Raw genomic sequence first — 24,151 nt, forward strand, 5'->3', positions numbered from 1 at the left:
ATGTGGTCTTGACTATGCTACCACTCAGTGGATTTGTAACTGGCTGGCTGACCGAACCCAAAGGGTGCTCATCAATGGTTCCTCTTCATCCTGGAGAAGAGTGACTAGTGGGGTGCCACAGGGTTCTGTCTTGGGCCCGGTCTTATTCAACATCTTTATCAACGACTTGGATGATAGACTCAAGGGCATCCTGATCAAATTTGCAGATGACACCAAACTGGGAGGGGTGGCTAACACCCCAGAGGACAGGATCACACTTCAGAACGACCTTGACAGATTAGAGAACTGGGCCAAAACAAACAAGATGAATTTTAACAGGGAGAAATGTAAAGTATTGCACTTGGGCAAAAAAAATGAGAGGCACAAATACAAGATGGGTGACACCTGGCTTGAGAGCAGTACATGTGAAAAGGATCTAGGAGTCTTGGTTGACCACAAACTTGACATGAGCCAACAGTGTGACGCGGCGCTGCACTCCCCAGGCTTCAGGCAGCTATCCGCAAGCCTTCAGAGCCCGGCGGATAGCACCCTGTTCTGGGGGCTGGGGTCGGGGGAAGCCCGGGCTTCCTCCGCCCCCAGCCCCGCAAGCTCCGGGAGCAGCGGCGAGGTTGCACGCAATCTTGCTGCCGCTCCTGGACTGAGCTTCCCCCGCCCCAGCCCCACAGCTAAAAACGAAGCCGCATGCAGCCTCTCCCAGCTGGAGAGGTTGTGCGTGGCTAAAGAGGAAGCCAAGACAGCCAGTGGGATGGATCCCACTCACTGTCTTGCCTTCTTTGCTCTTTGGGGCTGGGGAAAAAATATTTTCCCCCCTTTATTTCCCCCCCTAAAAACTAGGTGCGCCCTGTAGTCTGGTGCGCCCTATGGAGCGAAAAATACGGTAGTTCTTCCGCTCCCCATTTCATCCTCACAAGAGCCCTGTGAAGGAGGTTGGATCCTGCTTCTGGGATTCCCAGAGGCCTCTGGTTGGCCACTCTGAGAACAAAAGCTGTCCTACATGAGCCCCCTTTGGCCTCATCCTGCCATTCTTAAGAGCACGTGAGCCTTCGCAGGTATGGGAAACACAGAGACCCAACTTGCTAGGCATAATAGCTTTAGGGACATTTTCTGCTATCTCGCCATTCCATCTGAATCAGGAGAAGCAGTTCTGGTACTGAACTGGTGTCCGGAGGCAGGGATGGGGGCCAATAAACCAAACCGGAATCCTGGCAAGGCAGAGGTCATATGAGTCAGTGGGGCAGAGGTTCAGGAATCGGGGTCTGGCCTATTCTAGGTGAGGTGGCCCTCCCCCCTCCAAAAAAAGCAGGTAAGTGGTTTGGAAGTGCTTTGCAGTTCTAAGCTGTGTCCGGAGACACAGGTGACTTCAGTGGCAAAGGAGCGCTTATGGCCACCTGTGGATGGTTCACCAGCTATAGACATTCCTGGACTGAGAGGGTTTGGCCTGTCACTTGTGGGGTGCCTCAGGGTTCCGTCCTCTCCCCCATGCTTTTTAATATGTATAGGAAGCCGCAGGGAGAGATCATCAGGGGGTTTGAGCTGGGTGTTCATCAGTATGCAGATGACACCCAGCTCTATCTCTCTTTTAAATCAGAACCAGTGAAGGCAGTGAAGGTCCTGTGTGAGTGTCTGGAGGCGGTTGGAGGATGGATGGCGGCTAACAGATTGAGGTTGAATCCTGACAAGACAGAAGTACTGTTTTTGGGGGACGGGGCGGGCGGGTGTGGGAGATTCCCTGGTCCTGAATGGGGTAACTGTGCCCCTGAAGGACCAGGTGTGCAGCCTGGGAGTCATTTTGGACTCACAGTTGTCCATGGAGGCACAGGTTAATTCTGTGTCCAGGGCGGCTGTCTCCCAGCTCCACCTAGTACACAGGCTGAGACCCTACCTGCCCACAGACTGTCTTGCCAGAGTGGTGCATGCTCTGGTTATCTCCCGCTTGGACTACTGCAATGCACTCTACGTGGGGCTACCTTTGAAGGTGACCCAGAAACTACAACTAATCCAGAATGTGGCAACTAGACTGATGACTGGGAGTGGCTGCCGAGACCACATAACACCGGTCCTGAGAGATTTGCATTGGCTCCCAGTACGTTTCTGGGCACAATTCAAAGTGTTGGCGCTGACCTTGAAAGCCCTAAACAGCCTTGGTCCTGTATACCTGAAGGAGCGTCTCCACCCCCATCATTCTGCCCGGACACTGAGTTCCAACGCTGAGGGCCTTCTGGCAGTTTCCTCACTGCGAGAAGCCAAGTTACAACGAACCAGGCAGAGGGCCTTCTTGGTAGTGGTGTCCGCCCTGTGGAACGCCCTCCCATCAGATGTCAAGGAAATAAACAGCTATCAGACTTTTAGAAGACATCTGAAGGCAGCCCTGTTTAGGGAAGCTTTTAATGCCTGATGCATTAGTGTACAGTGGTACCTTGGGTTACATATGCTTCAGGTTACACCCTCCCTTGAGATGTGGAGGAAATAAGCAGCTGTCCTCTCTTTAAAAGACATCTGAAGGCAGCCCTGTTCAGGGAAGTTTTTAATATTTAATGCTGTATTGTTTTTAACACTCGATTGGGAGCTTCCCAGAGTGGCTGGGGAAACTCACCCAGATGGGCGGGCTATAAATAATAAATTATAATTATAATACTTATTATTATTATATCAGTGACCCGTGCACTAATAACCTTTGGGATAGATTACTGCAGTGCACTCTGCATGGGGCTGCCTTTGAAGATGGCCTAGAAGTGCAGAATGATCAAGGGGATGCAGTGAGTCCCCTATGAAGAATGGTTGCAGCATTTGGGGCTTCTGGGTTTAGTTTAGGGGAAAGGCGGGTGAGAGGCGATATGATATAAGTTCATAGAATTATACATGACATGCAGAAATTGGAAACCGGTCCGCATCGCACACCTGATCTGTCACATGGAGTCTTGCTTCCCCTAACCTCTCCAAGTGAACCAAGAGCCAGTGATAGGATTATAGTCTGAAAGGGAGCTTAGATCCCATTTGCCCATCAAGGAGATGCTAACTCCAGACAGAAGAGGAGCTCAGAGGGCCCTTGTAAATGGAATTTAGATGTCAAGGAGAGGGTGTCCTTTGCCTGGCGACGGCGCCCGTGATAATTCTGCTTTAGAGGGTTGGCTGAGGCCCGTGATATTAGAGGCGACAGGAGAAATGAGCTTTCCCTGATGTTGGGTCTGGGAAGGATGCAAAGATGCAGGGCGGGGTGGACTGCTCACAGCAGGGGGTGCCTGCTGCACCTCAGAGGAGGAGGGCCACCCCCCCCGGCTGCAACTGAATATAGACCTGACATCAATCCATCCTGAAACCATCGCTCTGTGCAGCTTCCTGCATTACGGTTGCTGGGGGGAAATCGGATGTTGAAGCCGGAGTTTCCTGCAGGAAGGAAGTCAGAGAGGAACGCAAGATGCTGCCTTCTAGTGAGCAGGACCCAGTGGTCCTTCTAGCCCCATAATGCCTGCATGGACTGGCAACAGCTCCCCAGGATTTCACAGAGAGAGGCATTCCCCTCCCTGCCTGGAGATTGAACTGGGAATGTATTGTGTGGTTTGTTTGTTTCAAAGTTATATCTTTCCTCCAAGGAGCTCAAAGTGATCTACTTAGTTCTTCTGCTCCCCATTTTATCCTCACAAGAACTCTGTGAGATAGGTTGGGCTGAGGTGAGCAGCTGGCCCAACGTCACCCAGTGAGCTTTATGGTTGAGTAGGGTTTTGAACCCTGGTCTCTCAGGTCCTAGACCAACACTCTTTGCCACAAACCACACCGGTTTAATTTGCAAAGCCTCAACAACAGCACACGAAAGCTCATGCCAAGAACAAACTTAGTTGGTCTCTAAGGTGCTACTTAGGGACACAGGTGGTGCTGCGGTCTAAACCACAGAGCCTAGGGCTTGACGATCAGAAGGTCTTCGGTTCAAATCCCCTCAACGGGGTGAGCTCCCGTTGCTCGGTCCCAGCTTCTGCCAACCTAGCATTTTGAAAGCACGTCAAAGTGCAAGTAGATAAATAGGTACCACTGTGGTGGGAAGGTAAACGGCGTTTCCGTGAGCTGCTCTGGTTCGCCAGAAGCGGCTTAGTCCTGCTGGCCACATGACCCGGAAGCTGTACACCGGCTCCCTCGTCCAATAAAGTGAGATGAGTGACGCAACTCCAGAGTCGTCCGTGACTGGACCTAATGGTCAGGGGTCCCTTTACCTTTAAGGTGCCACTGGACAATTTTTTTCTTATTTTTATATACAGTATATACTCGAGTATAAGCCGACTTTTTCAGCACAATTTTTATGCTGAAAAAGCTCCCCTCGGCTTATACTTGAGTGAGGGTCCTTTTGGGCTTCCCCTTCTTCCTCCGCTGCCTTTGCTGCTGTCAGAGGCAGAGGAGGAGGAATGAGCAGCCCGAAAGCAGCCCTTTTGGGCTGCTTATTCTTCCTCTGCCGCTGCCGCCACCACCAGGTTCGTGGTGTGGTGAACCGGCTTATACTCGAGTCAATAAGTTTCCCCGTTTTTTCTGCTAAAATTAGGTGCCTTGGCTGATATTTGGGTCGGCTTATACTCAAGTATAAGTATAAGAAAGTGAGGAGGAATTAAAGAACCTTTTAATGAGGGTGAAAGAGGAGAGCGCAAAATATGGTCTGAAGCTCAACATAAAAAAAACGAAGATCATAGCTACTGGTCGCATCACCTCCTGGCAAACAGAAGGGGAAGAAATGGAGGCAGTGAGAGATTTTACTTTTTTGGGCTCCATGATCACTGCAGATGGTGATAGCAGTTACGAAATTAAAAGACGCCTGCACCTAGGGAGAAAAGCAATGACAAACATAGACAGCATCTTAAAAAGCAGAGACATCACCTTGCCAACAAAGGTCCGTATAGTTAAAGCTATGGCTTTCCCAGTAGTGATGTATGGAAGTGAGAGCTGGACCACAAAGAAGGCTGATTGCCGAAGAATTGATGCTTTTGAATTCTGGTGCTGGAGGAGACTCTTGAGAGTCCCATGGACTGCAAGAAGATCAAACCTCTCCTTTCTTAAGGAAATCAGCCCTGAGTGCTCCCTGGAAGGACAGATCCTGAAGCTGAAACTCCAAGACTTTGGCCACCTCATGAGAAGAGAAGACTCCCTGGAAAAGACCCTGATGTTGGGAAAGATGGAGGGCACAAGGAGTAGGGGATGACAGAGGACGAGATGGTTGGGCAGTGTTCTCGAAGCTACAAATATGAGTCTGACCCAACTGTGGGAGGCAGTGGAAGACAGGAGTGCCTGGCGTGCTCTGGTCCAGGGGGTCACGAAGAGTCGGACACGGCTAAATGACTAAACAACAAATACTCGATAATATATGGTATTTCAACAACAGGCTCTCTCCATTGCCCCCTTGGCAAGGAGCTGAATGGGAGCTGCACTTCTAAGTACACCACTGGGCAACTGGGGAGGGGACCCTGCTGCCGTGGCCCATGCCAGGAAACAGATTCCTCCGCTGGGGCACCCAGAGGAACCACCCAGAGCAGGGGAAGAGCAGCTCAGGGAGTGAGCCGCTGGGTGGGCTCCTAGCCACTCCAAACCAGAGTGGGGAGGCACAGAGATTTGTGCCCCCTGGGCCTGCCCTCTTGGCAGGGCCAATCTTCCCAACCCATAGGCATGCCCCCGCTGAACAACTTAGCCAAACCCTCCAACATCTGGAGTCCCCAAACCGGGATGAGGCTCAATCCTCGGTGGGGGGGCTAGAGAGTCTTCTTCTTTGACGATCCCTCGTAGCTGAGTAAGATTGTCTTCCATCAACATGGTTTTAGCAATGAGTCCGCAAGTGACTGTGGAGGCCAATTCTGGATCCATACATCCTTCCACTGTGGGGACACTGGTTTCCGGGCAGGAGGTTCCCCCTCCTTGTTGTTGTTGTTGTTGTTTAGTCATTTAGTCATGTCCGACTCTTTGTGACCCCCTGGACCAGAGCACACCAGGCACTCCTGTCTTCCACTGCCTCCCACAGTTTGGTCAAACTCATGCTGGTAGCTTTGAGAACACTGTCCAGCCATCTCGTCCTCTGTCGTCCCCTTCTCCTTGTGCCCTCCATCTTTCCCAACATCAGGGTCTTTTCCAGGGAGTCTTCTCTTCTCATGAGGTGGCCAAAGACTTGGAGCCTCAGCTTCAGGATCTGTCCTTCCAGTGAGCGCTCAGGGCTGGTTTCCTTCAGAATGGAGAGGTTGGATCTTCTTGCAGTCCATGACAATCTCAAGAGTCTCCTCCAACACCATAATTCCAAAGCATCAATTCTTCCCTCCTTCTTAGGAAGACTTAAGATACGGGCATGCAAGCAAGAGGAAAGGTTACAACATCTGGGACTTTTCTGTTAGAGAAGAAGTGAGCAAAGGAGGTGGGGGGTAGTAACATGATGTGGAGAAAGGGGGGCGTGAAGTTTTTCTCCGTCATACTGCTAAAACTCCTGTCTATCCCATGAACCGATTGTTGGAAGATTCAGGAGACGTTTTGGTGCGAAAACGGTGCCATTCATACCACAGAATACGTGGAACATGGCCAGTGGCATAGCAAGGTCAGGTGGTACCCGGTGCAGAAAATTTATTGTCAACCCCCCCCCCACACACATTGATTTATTATTATTTTTTTGCCTGCAAAAATGGGTTTGACTGAGGAGGGCAGAGTTGCTGAGCTTTTTTTTTACGGAGACAAAGTTATTCAGCATTTCAACAACTGGAAGCCTCTGAACATGGCACTAGGTTGGCAAAGGTTGGGCACAGAATGTGACTATGACGCCATCTGCTGGGGGACAATGGTTTCTTCTGATCTCTGGCTAGTTTTTAAAATGAAAGCAGGCAGTGATTAAAAATAAACAAATGATACCATAGTCCGTTTTCCCGTGGGGGGGGGATGTTGCAAAATCAAAATGGCAGCACCAGCATTTCAAAATCCGGATTTTGATCAGCTGCCGCCTTGGGGCTTGCGAGACTGCACAGAAAGACCATATTTCTAGAGGCACTGAGGAAGAGGGTGGTCACCTCAACAGCTGTGCCTTGGATTCATTTGATGGATTTGTTTCTGTAGCACAGAAATACATGTCATCATTACTAAAGGCCGAGTTGCAGGGGCCAATGAAAGAGCTGGCAGCCCTATAATTGCATCAGGATGTGGTCTGAGACGTGGAAGGCCAAGATGTCAAGAAGGGGGCAACAGGCAGACCTCCTGCGCTTTTAATAGCTGCCATGAAACGTACATGTGCTACAATTCCCTCTTCTACACAACTGTTAAAAGTTCAAGAGGCCTTTGTCCTCTATGGCATCTGGCCAATGTAACCCATGTTATTGTCCTTGTTATGATTTAAGAGCAGGAGAACACATTGCAAAACCAATAGAGAGACGGCCTATCAGCTGATACTCTGCAGCAACAACAAAAATTATTCTTGTTGCTATTTATTAATTGTGATGGCCTGGGATTCAGACTCGGAGGCTGAACCTGAGGAATCCCCGCCTGCACAGGAGTCCCCGCCTCCAGAACCAGCTGAGCCGGGGCTGGAACATGAGCCTGAAGGGTCCTCACCTGTGCTGGATTCTCAGGTGCAGGCACCAGCTGAGTCTGCTCTGGCTCCTGAGGTGATGGAGGACCCATTGCCTGCAGGTGCTCCACTCTCAGCCCCGTCAGGGGAAGGTGAGGTTTCCTCTGGGTCCGGTGACCCTGCATCCTCTCCTGAGCTGCAGAGGCTCAGGGCAGAGAGGCGGAGGGAACTACTGTATTTTTTGCTCTATAAGACTCACTTTTTCCCTCCTAAAAAGTAAGGGGAAATGTGTGTGCGTCTTATGGAGCGAATGCAGGCTGCACAGCTATCCCAGAAACCAGAACAGCAAGAGGGATTGCTGCTTTCATTGTGCGGCGATCCCTCTTGCAGTTCTGGCTTCTGAGATTCAGAATATTTTTTTTCTTGTTTTCCTCCTCCAAAAACTAGGTGCGTCTTGTGGTCTGGTGCGTTTTACAGAGCGAAAAATACGGTAAGTTCCCGCAGGAGGAGTGCTCGCCTCCAGGCCAGGAGAGGCGAGGCACCAGAGGATCGGGGCCGCCCTATGCCTCAGGGCAGATAAAAGCCGGCCAGCCCCAGTCCCAAGTTGCAGGAGCAACATTGTTGGTTGCTAGTTCCTGCCTGAACCCTGTCCTGCTTTCCTGCCTGAGCTCCTGACCTGCCTTGGCTCCCTGCTTGCAAGCCTGTTCCTGCCTTCACCCAACTCCCTGCCCTGCACCCAGCTTCAGCTACTACGGACTGCCTGCACGTTGCACCTTTGACCATGGACCGGACTTGGACCTCGCCTCTTGGGTAACCCACGGGACCAGCACATTAATTTATTGTTATTATCGGGCGGATGTTGTATTGTAGACACTCCTGAGCTTTGGGTTGTATTTAAGTAGGTGTCCTCTTACACTCCCTCCCCCCGACTTCCTCTTCCAGATCCAGGCACCCCCCCAAAAAAAGAAACAGTCAGAAACATTGGCAATTCTCTGACTAAAATCTTTTATTAGAACAACACACAGGACCCCTTTTGGGCCTGGGAGGGCGGCTGTCTGCAGCTAAGAATTGCAATAAGTTGCCAACGACATGTTACGAAGTCACTAGGAATCTATTCTAAGCATCAGGAACATCATCAAGAAGCAAGATCGATGCTGATGGGAAAACGAGGCCGCAGGTGGCCCAGCCACCCAAGCCCAGGAGGAGAACGGCGTCACCCTGCAACCTGTCTCCTCTGCAGCCGAGAAAAACGAAGAGCGTGACTGCGAGGTTAGCACCCATTCAATAAATTATGTTTAACGTAATGCTGGTACAACATCACCATAACAGAGAAAAATCAGTTCTAAGGGGAAGGAAATCCTAGAAGGGAACAATTACTTATTTACAGACATCTCCTTTGTTGTTTTGCTTTGGGTTTTGTTTTGTTTTTTTGCTGTTAACATTTATTACATTGGATTGTTTTCTTCCCACCATTCCTGATTTATCTCCACTCCTGGTTAAATGAATCAAAGCAGATAATTAAATAACTTACGATGAGAAACAATGGTAGAAGAAAGAAAACAATATCTCAACCCTCCGCAGACAACTATCTCTAGAGAGCGCCACCAATCTGAAAGCAAAAGGAAAGGTCAGACCAGCATGCTGTCTGTGCTACAGAGAGAATATTATGGCACCAACCACATGGGATGGACTTGAGGCATTATGGGGTATGTACATGACATTCGCCAAATTTAGCAGCCAGTCCCAAGATGGGAACAGATTCCGATGGAACGGTTTGTTAAGGTTTTCTAAAGTTGCCTCCTCCAAAATGGAATGTGGATGGTTGGTATGACCACAGATATTAGCATCCCTATCATTTATGGCCCACTTCCCTGGAAACTCCAAATGCCACAAAACTGCCAGTGCTGTCCCTCTCTGTTCTGAATTGAAGGATTGGGCTTCCACAAAATCCAGGGTTGAACCATTGAAATACAAGGGCTTCTTCTCTTGTTGGAACAACATCTCTGATCCTCTGGAGCTGTCCCAGGTCCTGACTTGCCACCGGCTGACAGCTACCAGCTTCCTACCAACCTCCTGACCACATTGCCTGCTCTCGGGCATAATCCAGACTAGTTTCCTTATAAGGCATTGCTCAGCAAATGCTCAGCAAATCCTTCTGCCCCTGGTGTAAACCGATACATGGAAATGCATGCAAATATGCATCTGCCAAGGCCTTATCTGTGCTCACATTTTTCTGGGTCACACGCACTGCGCCCATCTCAAATTGCAGTTAGAGGCAGCTGCTAGGTGGGTCTTTCGGGAGCAGAGGTGGCTGAGTATTTCATTGCAACGTGGTTCCTTCCAGTTCGGCAGAAACGTAATGACAGAGAGCCAGCCTGGGTTGACACTGCGACACAGTTAATCAGACAATGCAAAGAGCAGATAATAATATTGTGGTGATACAGAAGAAGTGCGTTTGGGTGGGTGGGGGTAATGCTGGCTGGCCTGGTTTCAAACCAGGAAGGTGGCAACCGTGAGAGGTAGCCATGGCAATGAGAATATTTAATTTCCTGAGATTGTGAAAGGAAGGTATTCCTGCTCTCTTCTTTCTTCCCCTCTCCATGTCTGTCGTTGACCACATAGGAATGCTAGATCTGCCTCGTAGTTGTTGGGGTTTTTTTAAGGCAAAGTCATCACTGTAGCTAATTTTGAAATGCTGCTATGGAAAATTATGTCCTGACACACACGTGGACATGAGGCGAGATGGATGCTATGTACCGGGATGTAGTCAGAGAAAACAGAAACATGCCACGTCAAGCTTGTTTGCAGAATCAAAAAGGACCCCGCAAGCAGTGCCCCCCCCCACCGAGCAAAAAAGCAGCTGCCCATTTAGAGCGGGCTATCCAAAATTGACAGCTCCGTGTTGACATGGTCAGGGAATCTCACATTGTTAATACAGCCTTAGACTAGCCAAAGAGCTGGTTTCATCAGTTACCTACGAGGCATGGAAGCCACCCATAGGTGCTTGCCTCTGATATCTGTAGGAAGCAATCAGTAAGTCCAAGACTACAAAGCCCAGCATCAAGCACAAGGCAAGAGGGGTGCTATTCAAGGGAGGTCCAGCGGCAGATACCTGCCTCTGCCATGTTTCAGACCATGCATGAGTTTATTCTTAATTAAAAGCTGCACCTCTGGCCTCACACTTATATGCAATCTTGTTTGCTTGCTCAAAAGGAAGCCATGTAAGTCCCACTGTGTTCAACAGGATTTACTTCAAGTTAAGTGCGTTTAGGACTGCAGACTTGTCCCCGAGCAACCCTGTGCATGCTTACTCAGAAGGAAATTGCATTAAGGTGTGTTTACCCCCATGCTAGCATGCATGGGGTTGCGGCCACAGTGACTGATGTCACAAACAATTAAATGGGCCTGCGCACCAGGTCAGGATGTCAAAGGCACAAGCTTCTTTGCCTTGGAAATATAGCGAGATAGAGGAAGGAAGATGACCGTTTGACAGTTGCTGATAATGTGGCATTATTACGGCATGAAAATGAAACACAACGAATTGGCTGGCTTACAAGGGAAACTTGAATATCTCTAAGAGCCAGCCTTTGAGCCTTGCTGTGAATATGGATCTCTCCCAGTCTGAAATCTCTCCCCCCCCAACATGACCAGTCTGAAGTCACAGCTCTGCAAACTGACTTAGCACACAAAACAATCATGTAAGAAGCCGTTTCCAGTCAAAGCTGCAATAATCACCGCAGCGTGAAGGATGTCCCACAGGGCCGGCTCTAACATGAGGCGGCTGCCTCAGGCGGCAAATATTGAAGGGCGTCAAGCGGCGGGAGCTCTGTGTATGTGCGTGTTATGCAACCTGTCCTGCGCCCTTGGGGTTCAGTGGAGGATGTTGAAACAAGATTCAACGGTCTGTTGAGGTTTTGTACTTTGAATAGGACTGGGAGGATGTGACCTCTCACATTTTGCTTCAGTCCGAAACAGCCAGAGGATATCAGGATAGAAAAGGCCGATGTAAACCAATGAGAAACAGAAATGCATTATGGGAGCTGCCATGTCTAGTGTGCAAAGGGCCCTTGTTGCACACTAGAGCAAATTGTGGGTGCCTCCTTCTACTTCAGGCGTTCAGAGACAGATTGGTGACCCCCCTCTCCGTTTACAGAGGTACAGGACAAATGTCTGGATAAACAGCCAATTAACTTGAGCCAGAAGATTGTCACGTTCTGCTAAATACAACCACCCATCCCAATCAGAAAAGAAATGGGATATTGGATATATTTGCTGAATGCTGGCAGGGGGGCATTTCTGGGTGGCATTTTGGGGGGAGCATTCAGAAATCGGAATGTTGGCATTTGAGTTTTGAAACTCACTGAAAATGGAAATGTTCTGCTCCTACAAAGTGATAATTTACTCAGAACTCAAATACGAAGTTCTGCCAATAGAATTCCAAATTTGAAAATGGTGCTAATTTCATATGCAGATCGAAGCATTGAGGAATCCTCCGTAGAGTGATCTAAATCATACATCTCACCCTCACAGGGCTGTTAGACCCGTATCTGAGCTGCGCCACTTCAGATGTGGGTACTGGGAGCAGCTCCCATCACATCTGGGCTGGAGAACTAGGCCTCAGTTGCTACGCCCCAAAGGATGCCCTGCTAAAATACCATCCTTCATAACCAACATCATTATTTTCCAGTGTTGATTTGTTTACACCGGTGTTCTGTGCTTTGTGGTGAACCGCCTTGCGCATCCACTGGATCAAAAAAAGGGGTGCCTGATTTTGAAAAACGAAAAGCTAAACACTGTAATTTGGGGGGGGGGAATCATGTGACCTTTTCCCAGCACCTCTCTGCTTTGACTGGGAAAAAATTAAGATAAATCCCATCTCCCAGGGCTTGATTCATCACCCTGCATGGCTTTTGTATGTCGATTAAGTGGTGATTCCAAGCTGATGTCTATGAGAAGGTATTATTCAGCAAGAAAGGCCACGAGGACAGAGGAGGCAAAAGTCGACTGGACTCTCTGCAAACCCTTCAAGGACCAGCCAATTCTTGCCCGCCCAGGGGCTTGGGGTGGGATGGGGGGTCTGCCTGATGTTATATGCACAACTCTCCATCCATAGCAAGTGAAGCTCAGTTTTCCTTCTGGCTGGAGAATCCGCAAGTTGGTTCAGCCGCCGCGCCCTCGGGAATCTGATCCGCATTTAGGGGAAAGGGGAAATCGCAAACTGAAAGAATAACTGAACCCAAAAGCTGATTCGAGAGAGTCGCATCTCAGGCTCTCTCTGGGAACGCTGTCGTCAGCCGAAAGAGCAAAATTAGCAAAGCAAACACACACATCCGTGCACACACAGAGAGAGAGAGAGCGTACAGGTGGGGCTGGAAAGGCGGAGAGGGGTGGCCCTGGCGGGTGCCCAAAGTCTGCTTGGTCCTTTCTCTTCTCTAGATTCCACCCCGCTTTTTGTCTGTTGGTTTGTTTAAAAAATTTGGTTTCCGCTGGCCTGGAGTTACCAGACGACCAGATATTCTCCTCCTTTCTCCCATGAGGTCAATTCCTGAAGAAAACGAACGCAGGTCTCTCGGTATGTCCTGAGAAAAAGCCGCCGGGCGCCCCCTGGCTCCTTACTGCATGGAGCCTCGTGCGTTGTAGAAGTCCGGGACTGGGAGACCGGTGTGCAGCGTCACCTGCAAGCAAAGAGAACTTGGTACAAATACCCTCCAACATTTATCCAATGAAAATACAGTGGAGCCTCGGGTTGCGGACGTAATCCGTGACGGAGGCACGGCCGCAACCCGCAGTGTTCGTAACCTGTAGTGCTGCGTCTGCGCACGTGCGCGACACGATTTGGCGCTTCTGCACATATGCGAAGCGCGATTTAGTGCTTCTGCACATGTGCAAGCGGCAAAACCCGGAAGCAACCCTTTCTGGTACTTCCGGGTTTCCCGCGGCCCGCAACCTGAAAACGCGTAACCCGAAGCGTCTGTAACCCAAGGTACCACTGTAGGAACATCTCATTCCACAATGATAACTTTACTATTTATACCCCACACATCTGACTGGCTTGCCCGAGCCACTCCGGGCAGCTTCCAACATATATAAAAACACAATGAAACATTAAACATTAAAAAAGACCCTTTCCTATACAGGATTGCCTTCAGACAGCTTGGGGGTTGGATAACTCCATACTCTCCAATGAAAATAGGGACATTCCAGGATCAAATCAGAAACCAGGACGGCGTCTCTAAATCAGGGACTTCCCTGGTAAATAGGGACACTTGGAGGTTCTGGGTACAGGGTACAACAAGAGGTGGCAGGACCGGCCCTACGATGCGGCAAAGTGAGGCAGCAGCCTCAGGCGGCAGATGCTGAATTGTGGGGATTGTGAGTGCTATGTTGGCATTCTGCATTCAGCTGCAGTGGAAGAGACTTCCCTTTCCCAGTACTGGAGTAAGATTCAACCACCAGTCTAGTGGGCTTCTGCCCGTGCCTTGGGGAAGGGCACCATCTTGTCCCTTGCCTCAGGCAGCAAAATGTCTTGAGCAGGCCCTGAGGAGTAGGGGTGGCATTTTTAATCCCATCACAGCTGGCAGGATTTGATCTTCCCATGCTCACAGAACCATCTCTCTCTCTGTGTATGTGTGTGTGTGATGGCATGGGACTCGGGCTTGGACTCAGTCCTCACCGGATCCTTTGCCACAGGCATCATCTGAACCAAGTCTGGGGCCTGATCCTGAAGAGGCCCAGTGTTTTAAATTTGTTGTTAGTCCCCCTGAGCCCAGTTTTTTAACCGGGAAGGGTGGGGTATAAATAAAAAAAATTTATTATTATTATTATTATTATTATTATTATTATTATTATTCCCAGGAAGTCACTAGGACTTGAGGGGCAATTATGGCAGGACCATGACTGTATATTTACACATTAAATGAATCCCCCGCTGTCTTTACACCATAGGCATCAACTCCTAGGGGCCCAGCTCTTTGGGCCCTCCCAATAATTTTTTTTTGGGGGGCTGCCCTTCCCAATGATCAGGGGGTAGAAGAGGCCAAATGCCAATTGATGCCTTTGCTTTAGTCATTGTTCTGCATATTCCCTAATTCCACACAAGAGCAGACAACGAGGGCTTGGGCAGAACACTACTCACCCCCCACTGCCCCGTCCCACTGCCATGTTTATGAGTAGCAAAATTGGAGTGTTTGGGCAATTCGGAACAGGACATTTTTTTTGGGGGGGCGGCTGTTTGAACCTGCCACCTGCTGCCCAGCCCACCCCCTGCCCAGAATGCCCTGCTTGAGGGCACTAGCTTTGAGTACCAAACGGATTCTGAATATTTAACCCAGCAACCTGAGAATCACAGCTTGCTTGCTTGCTTTTCGTCAAAGCGAGTTTCTAGTCCTTGGCGTTCCTCCACCTGTTTTGGATGGCAACTCCTGTCATCGCCAGCCAACGCAACTCTGGGTTTCCCCTTCTGATTCCTGTTCTTCCCCCTCTCTGCCCTGCCCCTCTCCAGCAACTGATGGGAGCGCTTCATCCCGAGATCCAAGAAGCCTCTATGTCTCTCCTCCCAGAGGCCCGGACTCCTTTCCCATTCCTCCTTACTTGCACATTTCTGTTCAGACTGACAGCAGGGAAGAAGACACCTTCCAGGTTCTCAAAGGCCACTGGCCCCTGCTGGTCCTCATTGATGGAGAAGGTCAAGGTCCTCCTGGTTAGGTCAAGCAAGATCCCGACCGTAGCTCCTTTGGTGATGCCCCCTTCAGTCCTGCCGAGAAAGAAAGTGCTCCTCATTAGCTCAGGGGGGTGGGCTAGATGACATTTTGGGTCCCTTCCAAGCGTACAAGTCTATGGTTAACCTCTCTCTCTGTTTAGGGGTGCAGTGGTACCTCTGGTTGCAAACGGAATCCATTCTGGAGGCCCGTTCGCAACATGAGCAGAACGCAACCCGCGTCTGCGCATGCGCAGATCGCAAGTCACCGCTTCTGCGCATGTGCGTGACATCATTTTTGAGCCTCTGCGCATGCACGAGCGGCGAAACCCGGAAGTAACCCTTTCTGGTACTTCCGGATCGCCGTGGGACGCAACCTGAAAAGACATAACGTGAACCGAACGCAACAAGAGATATGACTGTACTCTCATTTTCACTCAATAAAATCACCAGCTTATAGTTCATATCAGGAAAAATAAATACAGTAAATGGACGAAAGTACAAAGATTCACAAAATGTTTAGGGGTATGCGTACACCTGTGTCGCCCCAGAAAAAAACAGTGTGTGTGTGTGTGTGTGTGTGTGTGTGTGTATGTGTGTAAATTTTTAATTAAATTTTCTGTTTTACCATTTAAAATACCCATTTTACATCCTTAAGCTATCAGTGACTTCCCTTCTTCTCTTTCCACAGTTTATTTTACAGATCATAAATCCCTGCACATTTTATAAAAGCCATACCATTCAATATTCCATTATTGCATCCATCAAAACTTGTTTGCACTGCTGAATTTATCGTAATGCTGCCAGCGTTTTCAGCTGTACACAATTATTTCCCATATACAGTGATACCTTGATTTAAGAACCGTCTGGTTTAAGAACGATTCAGTTTAAAAACTCTGCAGAACCGGAAATAGTGTCTTGGTTTGAGAACTTTACCTCGGTTTAAGAACGGAAGCAGAATGGTGGAAGGGCACTGGTGGCGGCAGGCCTCATTAGGGAAAGCGCACCTTGGTTTAAGAACAGTTTCGGTTTAAGAACGGACTTCCGGGACGGATTAAGTTTGTAAACCAAGGTACCACTGTATTCAATAAACATCTCCCAATCTTCTTTAAACATATGTTCTTCTTGTTCTCTTATTCTATATGTTAAGTCTGTGAGTTGTGCATATTCTGTTAACTTAAGTTGCCATTCTCGTTTAATTGGGACCTTGCTCGTTTTCCATTTTGGGGCTAACAAAACACGGGCTGCAGCAGTAACATACATAAATAACCTTTTTTGACACCTGGGGATTTCAGTCTGAATTATCCCCAACAGAAAGGACTTATCGTAACCCTCTTCTAAAACTATCCAAGTTGGTGGCCATCACACTATGTCTTGTGGCAGAGAGTTCCATAGTCTAACTGCGTGCTTCCAACCTTCAGAGGATGGGGGGAAGAGACAGAGGGAACCAGAGATGCTCTGGGGCCACGTACCTGTTGGTGTGTGAATTGTTATGCATGAACCAGCTCCGGTTGTTGTCCACGTACATGGCCCAGGCCTTGTCATCTTTCCCCAGCATGACGTCCTTGAGAACATCCATGCGGGCCACACCAAAGGCCGGGTCCGGGTGGTTGTCGTAGCGGTCGATGGACAGCTCCCAGTAGTGGAGCCCCTTGGAGAAGCCCGTTTTGCCCAACACCACCCGGTCGTCGTAGCTGTTGCAGGTGACGGTCAAGTTGTCGTTAGAGAAGATGACGTCCGAGTGGGCCGTGTTTGGGTCAAACGAAAACCAGGCCACTGCAATGGACACAAGGGAAGAGAAGTTACCTGTGTGAATGGGATGGCAGTCCCTGGGCTGGGGGGGGGGAGGCACAAAATGCATTCCATGCAGGCATGCAGGAGGAAGAGAGTTGCAGGTTGCGCAAAGGCCACGATTCCACATGCTTTCTGGGACAGAGCCGGCCTAAGGCATTTTGCCGCCTGAAGCAGGGGCAAGAAGTTGCCACCACCCAGTCCCATTCCACGTACAAAAGCTCTGCAGAACATTGCATCTTATTTCAGCATCCTCCACTGCACCCCGAGGGCTCTCTCTGTTAGTTTCTGTTTGCCATTGTGCAGCTGCTTAGAGTCACAAGACTCTGTTTACATTCCAGAGACATTCCAGGCTGTTGGAAGTCTCACGGGAGACGGGAGATGAATGTGATGTTACTGGTTTCCTGTTCCTTTGTTTGTTTCAGTTGCTCTCTGCCTCTCACAGAGAGAGGATGTGGTTTTCTGTCTGCATAGTAAGAAATAAAGCATAGCCATGTAGCCATAAATCTCATCACTTCTGCATGCCGTTTTGATTCTCTGGATAATGGGGAATGTGCCTGGAGCCTTATCAAAGGCTCAGGTCGTTAATCACGTCGGAGGCAATTCCGGAGGCCGATCGCAAGTTCCGACACTCTCCACTCAATGCTCATCAGTATTTGCCACCTGAGGCACTTGCCTTACTCTGCCTCATGGTAGGGCCAGCCCTGTTCTGGGGACAAATCCAAAGGGATTTGAATCCCTCCCTATGTAAGTTATGCAAGCTGCGTACAGTAACTCCCCACAGCAGGTAGGGAGATAAATGGTTTAGTTTTTGTTGGAAGGTGACTTGCAGCAGAATGGAAACGATGTTGCGTGCGACAAATAGAGGCAAGAACAGAAAATGGGTGGAGCACAGGCTCATGGGGAAGAGCCAGGGGCTGACACCCCTCAACCTGCACCTGCCGCCTGAAGGCCAGTGTCTCACTCTGTCTAATGGCAGGGCTGCCCTGGGCCTGCAGACTTGGCTCACTGATTGCCCTTGCCTTTGCCTGCTTGCTTTGTTTAGGCTTTTCACTGCAATTGCACATTGTCCGAATGCAGAGGACAGGAGATGATGCCATTGGGTCGCTGAGTTTTGCTGCACCAACTGGGAACCCGCAGAGCTTTGGGGTAGCAATCTGGGCAGGTGCCAACTTCATGGCTTGGACTTGGTTACCGGAATTCCTACGGGCAAGACGTCGCCTTGAGGACAACACACGTGCCGCAAAGTTTTCAAAACACACTCACAAACACACACAAACTGTTGCAGCCAGTCGGTAGGTTCCATTGGCCCCATGCATCCAAACGGACTCCTACCTGCTACCAGTTTTTTAATATCAACTGTTGTCGTTCCGAGCGAAAGGCATGGAGGGGAACAAATGAGAAGCGGCGTCGGCATTGACAGGGGACAAAAGCGCCAAGCGCAAGCTTCATTGTAGCTTGGTCTCCTGGCTGCATACTTTAGTTTGCCCCTCCCGGCCAAAGCTGGCACCTCAATTTGGCATTAGCAGAAACCTCGCACAGTTATACATAACGTGTCCCGGAGACCACACAGCTTTTGCAGACGGGGAAGGGCTCAAGGAAAGGCTACCAAATTCTGCAAGAGGCTGCTTTCCTTTAGCTCCTCCTGCCTCCCCACAACTCGGCTAAGAAACCAAGTAGAATTCCCCACCCAATTAAAGAAAAACCAGGTCTAAATTTCACTCCTTCAAAGGGTTGACTCCAAGCTAGGTTTATTGGACTGCTTCCATAGTGCCATAACTCGATCCATCCCTTATGAGTTTCAGAGGCTCCGATGGACACCTTGAGCCAGGTGTGCTGTGATGAGGAGTGAGTTCGCTCAGACCAGGGAGATCTGGGTTCAAATCTCTGCTTAACTATGCTGTGTCCAGGCAGGGGGCAGACTGGGGCAGTCACTAGCTCTAAGCCAGCCTTCCTTCAAAGGCGCCCCCTAGAGGCATTATAGCAGGCTCTGCGAATTCATTTACTGTATTTTTCGCTCCATAGGACACACTTCTTCCCTCTTAAAAACTAAGGGGAAAAGTCTGCAGCCTATGGAGCGAATGCAGGGGGGAGGCAGGCAGGTAAAGCCCCCAAGAGCCGCCGCACACAAGCTTCCTGTGGCTCTTGCGGGCTTTTCCCCAGGAGGGAGAAGGGACTGACGCGGCCAGTCAGTCCCTCCTCCCTCCTCGTAGAAAAGCCCGCAGGAGCCGCACGCTCCTTAAAGGGTGAACTGCTCCTGTGGGCTTTTGCAGGAGGTGGGGGAAAGGCTAAAGAAGCCAAGGCAGCGAGCGCGATCCATCCCACTCACTGCCTTGGCTTCCTCTTTAGCCTTACATAGCCTCTCCAGCCGGGGGATCCCTATGGCTGTCCTGGCTTCTTTGCTCTTTGGGGCTGGGGGGGGGAATAGTATTTTTTTTCTTGATTTCCCCCTCTAAAAACTAGGTGTGTCTTGTGGTCCTGTGCATCCTATAGAGCAAAAAATACGGTATATTATTATGAGTTGGTGGCTTTGCCCTCTAGCTAAAAACAGCTGTTTCTCATTTCAGCATCGCTTCCTGGGCTGCCTCCCCTCTTCCCCCACCCCTCAAAGGTGTTACAAACAAGGTAAGGGGGGACAGACTGGACCAAACATAGTGTTAGTTTAAACATCGGGTGTATAGCTGGGGATCTCTCCTTGTCACGTACGAATGGGGGGAGTCGAGGGTTAAAAACAAGTGACCGATACAAATGCCACCAAAATGTGGAAGGAAGTATATACTTGCCCAATTGGGAGAAAGGTCCTGACTGAGCCTCAAAACCTATAAAGAGACACACTGCATTTCATACGTCGACACGGAAAAAGGGCAACCGGACTCGGGCGGCAGAAGCCACACAGCTGGGGCACCAGCGAGCAGCAGCCGCCGGAACGGATTTGCCAGATTCACTTGCAAAGCCAGAGACCCACCATCAGAACCAGAGACATGTGCATTTCATGGAGTTTCCCCAACCTGCGTCTCTCCAGGCCAATTGGACTCCCAATTCCCATCAGCCCCGATCATCCTGGCAGGGGCTGATGGGAGTTGGAGTCAAAGATCCCAGAGATGCCCATTCTAGAACCCAGACCTGGCACCCCTGAAGTGGGTTGACAGCAGCGGATTCAAGGCAAACAACAACTGGCACTTCGGCCATGCACAACACATAGCCAGTGGAACTCCCTGCCACTGGCTTTTAGACAACCCAGTGGAGAGGTCTATCCATCAGGCAAGGCCTCTTTCCCCCTGCCTTGCTCCACCCTTTAGTTTCTGCTTCTCAGTTTGTATTGCATTTATTTTATGTACTGTGGCTTGCCGTTGTCTTATTGATTATAGTTTAGAAATTATTTATTGTAACGGGTGGATTTCTGTTTAACTTTTATATGTTGATATTATTATTTTGTACTGTTCTAATAATTGTTGAATATTACTTTTTGATGTAGGTTGCTTATTTTAAAGTTTTATTATCACTTTTTTTATTGCATCGGATTGTTATAAGGTGTACATTTTTTCTTTCTTCAGCTTGTAAACCGCCTTGAGTATTGTAAGATAGAAAGACGGTATACAAATAATAATAATAATAATAATAATAATAATAATAATAATAATAATAATAATAATAACAACAACATCAACCATTAGCTATGCAACTAGAGCAGGCTTCCTCAACCTCAGCCTTCCAGATGTTTTTGGGACTACAACTCCCATGATCCCTAGCTAGCAGGACCAGTGGTCAGGGATCATGGGAATTGTAGTCTCAAAACATTAAATACAATATTAAATACAATTTGATACATTGAACATTCTAGTTTCAATGTCCTTCCTTCCTATCTGTCCTACTTTTTCTTCCTATCCTATCTGGGTGGCCACTTGCCAGGAATTCTTTTAGCTGTGATCCCTGCATTGGAGGAGTTGATGACCCTGGGGGTCCCCTCAAACTCTACAGTTCTATGATGGTGATGATAAAAATAATAAATTACTTATATTCTGCCTTTCCTCCCAGAGGAGGTCAGGGCAGCAAACAAGTCAATAGCGGAAGTCAATCAAAACTTCTAAAAACAGTTTAAAAACAACCTTGCAAAAACAGTAAAAGAAACACCCTCATTTCTGCTTCTCCATCACTGTTCTTTTTTGTGTGTGTGTGTCGGCAAAGACTAGAAAATCGCAGGGCCAGTATTAATGCATGAAAAAATAAAAATAAAAATAAGGAGGCCTAATTGAGCTTGCATAAATCGGAGAATGAATTGGTAGGGGTGGAATTTGAGCATCAACGGAAGAAATGCGCATAACCCTGATCCTGTGGAATTTAGCAAAAGCCTTTTAAATGAATCTGGACTCATACGAACTTAGGGGATTGTGACCTTCACATTTTTTTGGCAATTTCCCATTGTGCAACGTCTCCTAAGAGAAGCAAAAGGTGTCCATTTTAGGGAAGAGCTCCACCAACCATCTAAGGATAGGTGTATCTGTGGATTTCACACACTGTGTGAATTTCTGTGAATTTCCTCTTTTTCCACTCTTAAGTTCTCCACATTTCTACACCAGTTCGTGAATTTTTAAAAAAGACGTTCTCACGAAAATTCCCCAGCATATCACACACTTGTTTTGTACGCAATGTTGTTTGACGTGTGCATTTTTGCAAAGCAATTCCTCCCGACAGAATGTGTTTTTATCTGTTATCTCCACAAATATATCAATTTCCCCTGAAGATATTCGTTTTTGTACAAACTACTTGGCCGGGGAACTGCGCTGCAAAGTTCAGAGAATGGCAAATCTCAAACGATGGCAACGTTTCGGTTTGCTTATTGTTTCAGAAAGCAGAAATTATGCAGGTTTAATTTTGGAAGTGAACCAAATCCAGTTTATCCCCCCCCACATCCCTACCTCCACCCCACAAATCTGCCCCCCACCCAGCTTGAGACCAATTCACTCCAAAGATACAGACTCCAAGAACATACAAGGAAGCAGGCAGAACCACCAACTCTTCGTACACAGGACACAAGATCAGAAACGTTCGGGGATGGATTATGTCGAAAGCCAGTCGCACAGAAGCAGTGGGATGGGGTAACCCATAAAAGGACGATGGGGAAAATATAATAAAACCGGGCTTGTGCATCCAGCCCCTCGGTGTAGCCCAGCAACTAAAAGACTGTGCCATTCCTCATTCCAAATTATGGGGTGGACGGAAAGAAAGAAATCTATGTCAGGGCTATTCTCCTTTCGCTTACGCCGGTGTCAGGCAGGTGCCAATGGAGGTTACATCAGCGTAAGCTTGTAGCAACGGGAGAATCCTTAAAAAAAATAATGCAACCCAAACGGAAAAGGTTGGTTCTTGCAAAGGTGGGAGGGGAAGGGGGGCTGCGGAGAGAGGGGGCACCTGAGGCCTTGGCGCCGGAATTCCGGAATATCCCACAGGAAAAAGCATGTGAAGAGCTGCCATTGCACCCCAAGGCTCAGGGCAGCTTTCTAGAACCTTCCTTCTCCTTGCTGAAGGCATCACAGATTCAATGTTATAGACAGTGGGCACCCATCTCCCACCCAGGAATTATACGCCTTCAGGAACCCCAACGCAGCTTGGATGTTTTCCTACATGGCAGCAGCCAACATTTTGCCTTCCAGATGTTGTTGGACAACAGCTCCTCTGGCCACTGGCCAAGCCGGCTGGAGGAGATGGGCGCAGCCCAACATCTGGAGAAACCACATTGGCTGTCCTGTCCTGCACCAAAACCTCTGCACTGCGGGAAGTTTAGCCTGTTCGGGAGACGTTTCCTAGCCCAGTCTTCTTGCTGACATGCTCTGCCACAGTTAGTCGGTGTGGTGTGTATTCCAGATATTGATAGACTACAATTCCCATCATCCCTGACCATTGGCACATCTGTGATCTAACCTGCTTCTTCTGTTACAGCACCAATCGGGTGCTCAACAGTCTTGTTGGACTACAACTCCCATCAGCCTGCGGTAGCATGTCCATATGCTCCTGAGGGTGCTGGCTGCGTGTTCATGGGAGTTGTAGTCCAAAATATTTGCAGAGCACCAGGTTGGCAAAGGTTGTGTTACACCCTCAAGTTGCATTTTAAAAATCCCCAATCTGGTGGTGAAATCCAGTAATTGCTGCCTGCCCTGGGCTCCCTTGGGAGGAACAGCAAGATAGAAATTTAATCAATAGAATACTGTAAGTAAATAGTGTTTTTTTAAAAAAAAATCCTTCTAAATGCTATTTGAACTTTGCACATTTGTGACTTTCCCCCCTTCTCAAAGACAATGCTGTTGACTGCAAGTCCACTTAAAGGAGACAGGATGTCAGCAACGATATCCTTGCTTGCTGGTGCTGTTCAAACAAAGTCTACAAACTTGTAACACAGAAACAAACATGTCACACATCATGTCTACATCCTCAGAGTTTCCTGCACAGTGGAACACGGGCCACTGACAACATAGAACAGCAAGTCCCGTCTCACACGGATGCCATGGGCGGGGGAAGAAGGGGAGGAGGGCCCCCCCAAAAAAATTAAAAAGAAAAGAAAAAAAAAAAAAGCAAACAGCAACAAAACAAGAGCCGAACCCCCAAAACAAAAACGGGGGGACGTCCAGAAGCACAGCGCAAGAGGCAACGCCAGGCACACTCGGCTCACCCACCAGCCGAATTCAGAGATTGTAAAGAAGAGTGCAAGCTCATTTGGTGGGACGAGGATCTGAGCTCAAAGTAGGATCTCCCCGGAAAGCTGTTTTGCAGGTTAAGGGTGGAAGAGAAGGGGCTGGATCTACGCAGCTGCAGCCTTTCCAAAGGCACTGGGAAAGTCAGGGCCTGCTCCTCCGGTTCGGAGTCTAGATGCAAGATCAAGGCAAACTCAAGGTCAGAGCTCCCCAAAGAGGCAATTTGAACATGGCACCCAAGCCCTTCGTTACCTGTGCAGGTGCAAAGAGGGGGGAGTCTCCCAAGGGGAGCGTGGCCCCTGGGGCAGAACGTCAGCTCCCAGCAGCGGAGGAGCATATGCCCACACTACCCAGGGCGGGCGCGTCCACCGAGGGGGGTGGGACGTGCTCCCCAGGGGGGGCAGGGCACGGAGGGTGCCCTCCCAGGCGCGGGATAGCCGCTCGGGTGCATGGCGCACTCAACATTCGGTGTGC

The 24,151-nt window shown here is 49.1% G+C and overlaps 1 protein-coding gene across 6 annotated transcripts in view; it reads right to left on the reverse strand.

Moving 5' to 3' along the window:
* Positions 1-8,492: 8,492 nt before the first annotated feature.
* TRIM9 (tripartite motif containing 9) overlaps positions 8,493-24,151 on the reverse strand; it is a 75,432-nt gene continuing 59,773 nt past the window's right edge. For 2 of the 6 annotated variants that reach the window (XM_082217203.1, XM_082217202.1), the window contains exons 8-13: positions 23,660-23,848; positions 19,775-19,810; positions 18,327-18,350; positions 16,673-16,976; positions 15,095-15,257; positions 8,493-13,179 (exon numbers count right to left, since the gene is read on the reverse strand). In XM_082217203.1, the coding sequence (XP_082073329.1) occupies positions 13,117-13,179; positions 15,095-15,257; positions 16,673-16,976; positions 18,327-18,350; positions 19,775-19,810; positions 23,660-23,848 (779 nt within the window). In that variant the 3' untranslated portion in view covers positions 8,493-13,116. The remainder of the gene's footprint in view (positions 13,180-15,094; positions 15,258-16,672; positions 16,977-18,326; positions 18,351-19,774; positions 19,811-23,659; positions 23,849-24,151) is intronic. The other 4 variants (XM_082217207.1, XM_082217206.1, XM_082217204.1 and 1 more) reach the window with 3 other exon arrangements.

This window comes from Podarcis vaucheri, assembly GCF_965113315.1.
Source record: "Podarcis vaucheri genome assembly, chromosome: 1".
Lineage (NCBI taxonomy): Eukaryota > Metazoa > Chordata > Lepidosauria > Squamata > Lacertidae > Podarcis > Podarcis vaucheri.